Here is a 1,369-nt window from a genome sequence, read left to right on the forward strand (position 1 = left end):
TTTTCAGTGAATATGAGAAGTTACTTCATTCAGAAAACTACGTGACAAAAAGACAGTCACTCAAGCTTCTCGGTGAACTACTGTTAGATAGACACAACTTCACAATTATGACAAAATATATCAGTAAACCTGAGAACCTGAAATTAATGATGAATCTTCTACGAGACAAAAGTCGTAACATCCAGTTTGAGGCCTTTCATGTTTTTAAGGTGTTTGTAGCCAATCCTAACAAGACACAGCCCATCCTTGACATCCTCCTCAAGAACCAGACCAAACTCATAGAGTTCCTCAGCAAGTTTCAGAATGACAGGACCGAGGACGAGCAATTTAATGATGAGAAGACCTACTTAGTTAAACAGATCAGGGATTTGAAGAGACCAGCTCAGCAAGAAGCCTAATTTCCAGTAAATATCTAAAATATTAAATCCAAATTCAGCATTTGCTGTTAGCTATTCAGCATCAGGCACTCTTATCGATTCATGAGGAACATTACTGCTAATCTGCTGTTAAGTGAACGGTTTTTCATTTTCCCTTTTTGTTTTTTAGTCCAGGTTGGAGAACGTAGCTGCTGACACTTGCACACTAGAGCACACATGGGCTTTTTCTTGATCTTTGTGTCACTTCAGAATTCAAAGACTCCATTTGCTATAGGAGTTCTGACGTGACAGGGTTCATGAAGGCAAATGTATAGATGAGAGTGTGGTGTGGGGAAGAGGGCACTGATATTACCAGATTAAACCTGCATGTTCGCCTTCACCTCTATTGAAGTCCACGCACGGTGTGGCACGCGCACCAGGCATCCTCACAGCCACTGGACGCCTTGGCTCAAGGATGGTTGCGCCAAGCTATATTTGAAATCGGAGGGGAACTGTACCAAGATGTGAGCTTTGGGGGCAGATAAAGTTGACGTGCGAATACATTGATACTGAAACTTAACTTCTCAAAAGTGTGAAGCTTCGTAAGGTTATAAGAAAAATGTGTATATGCTTTTCACAGCTTTCTAGAATTTTTTGACATTTGATTTTCTTGAGACTTGTAAACCTGGATATGTTGAAGGGTATTTGTTAATTTTACTTTTTGAAGGTATTTTAAAACAGTAGAGCTAGCAACAATGCCTTGCATTTCATTTCAGCACTGCTTACAGGTTTCTTTTGTATATACTTTTTAGAATGCTCATTTCTTTTAAATGGTTTAATTTGTACAGCAGAGGAATGTTATTGTAGTAGTATGTAACTATTACCTAATACTGAGTTTTTGCAAAAAAAAAAAAAATGAATGCTCATATGTAATTGAAATACTTCAGAACACATGAAAATGCTGATTTAACATTTAAGTATCACAGCATTAAAAGAAAAAAAGTAAACCAAAT

At 37.5% G+C, this 1,369-nt stretch overlaps 1 protein-coding gene across 1 annotated transcript in view; it reads left to right on the plus strand.

The window, feature by feature from the left end:
- The window catches only part of LOC103604244 (calcium-binding protein 39), a 17,626-nt gene extending 16,258 nt beyond the window's left edge, over positions 1 to 1,368 (plus strand). Inside the window, exon 4 of the mRNA XM_008588810.1 lies at positions 8 to 1,368. Within this exon, the coding sequence (XP_008587032.1) occupies positions 8 to 398 (391 nt within the window). The 3' untranslated portion in view covers positions 399 to 1,368. The remainder of the gene's footprint in view (positions 1 to 7) is intronic.
- The last annotated feature ends 1 nt before the right edge of the window (position 1,369 follows it).

This window comes from Galeopterus variegatus, unplaced genomic scaffold (genome assembly GCF_000696425.1).
Source record: "Galeopterus variegatus unplaced genomic scaffold, G_variegatus-3.0.2 Scaffold5047, whole genome shotgun sequence".
Lineage (NCBI taxonomy): Eukaryota > Metazoa > Chordata > Mammalia > Dermoptera > Cynocephalidae > Galeopterus > Galeopterus variegatus.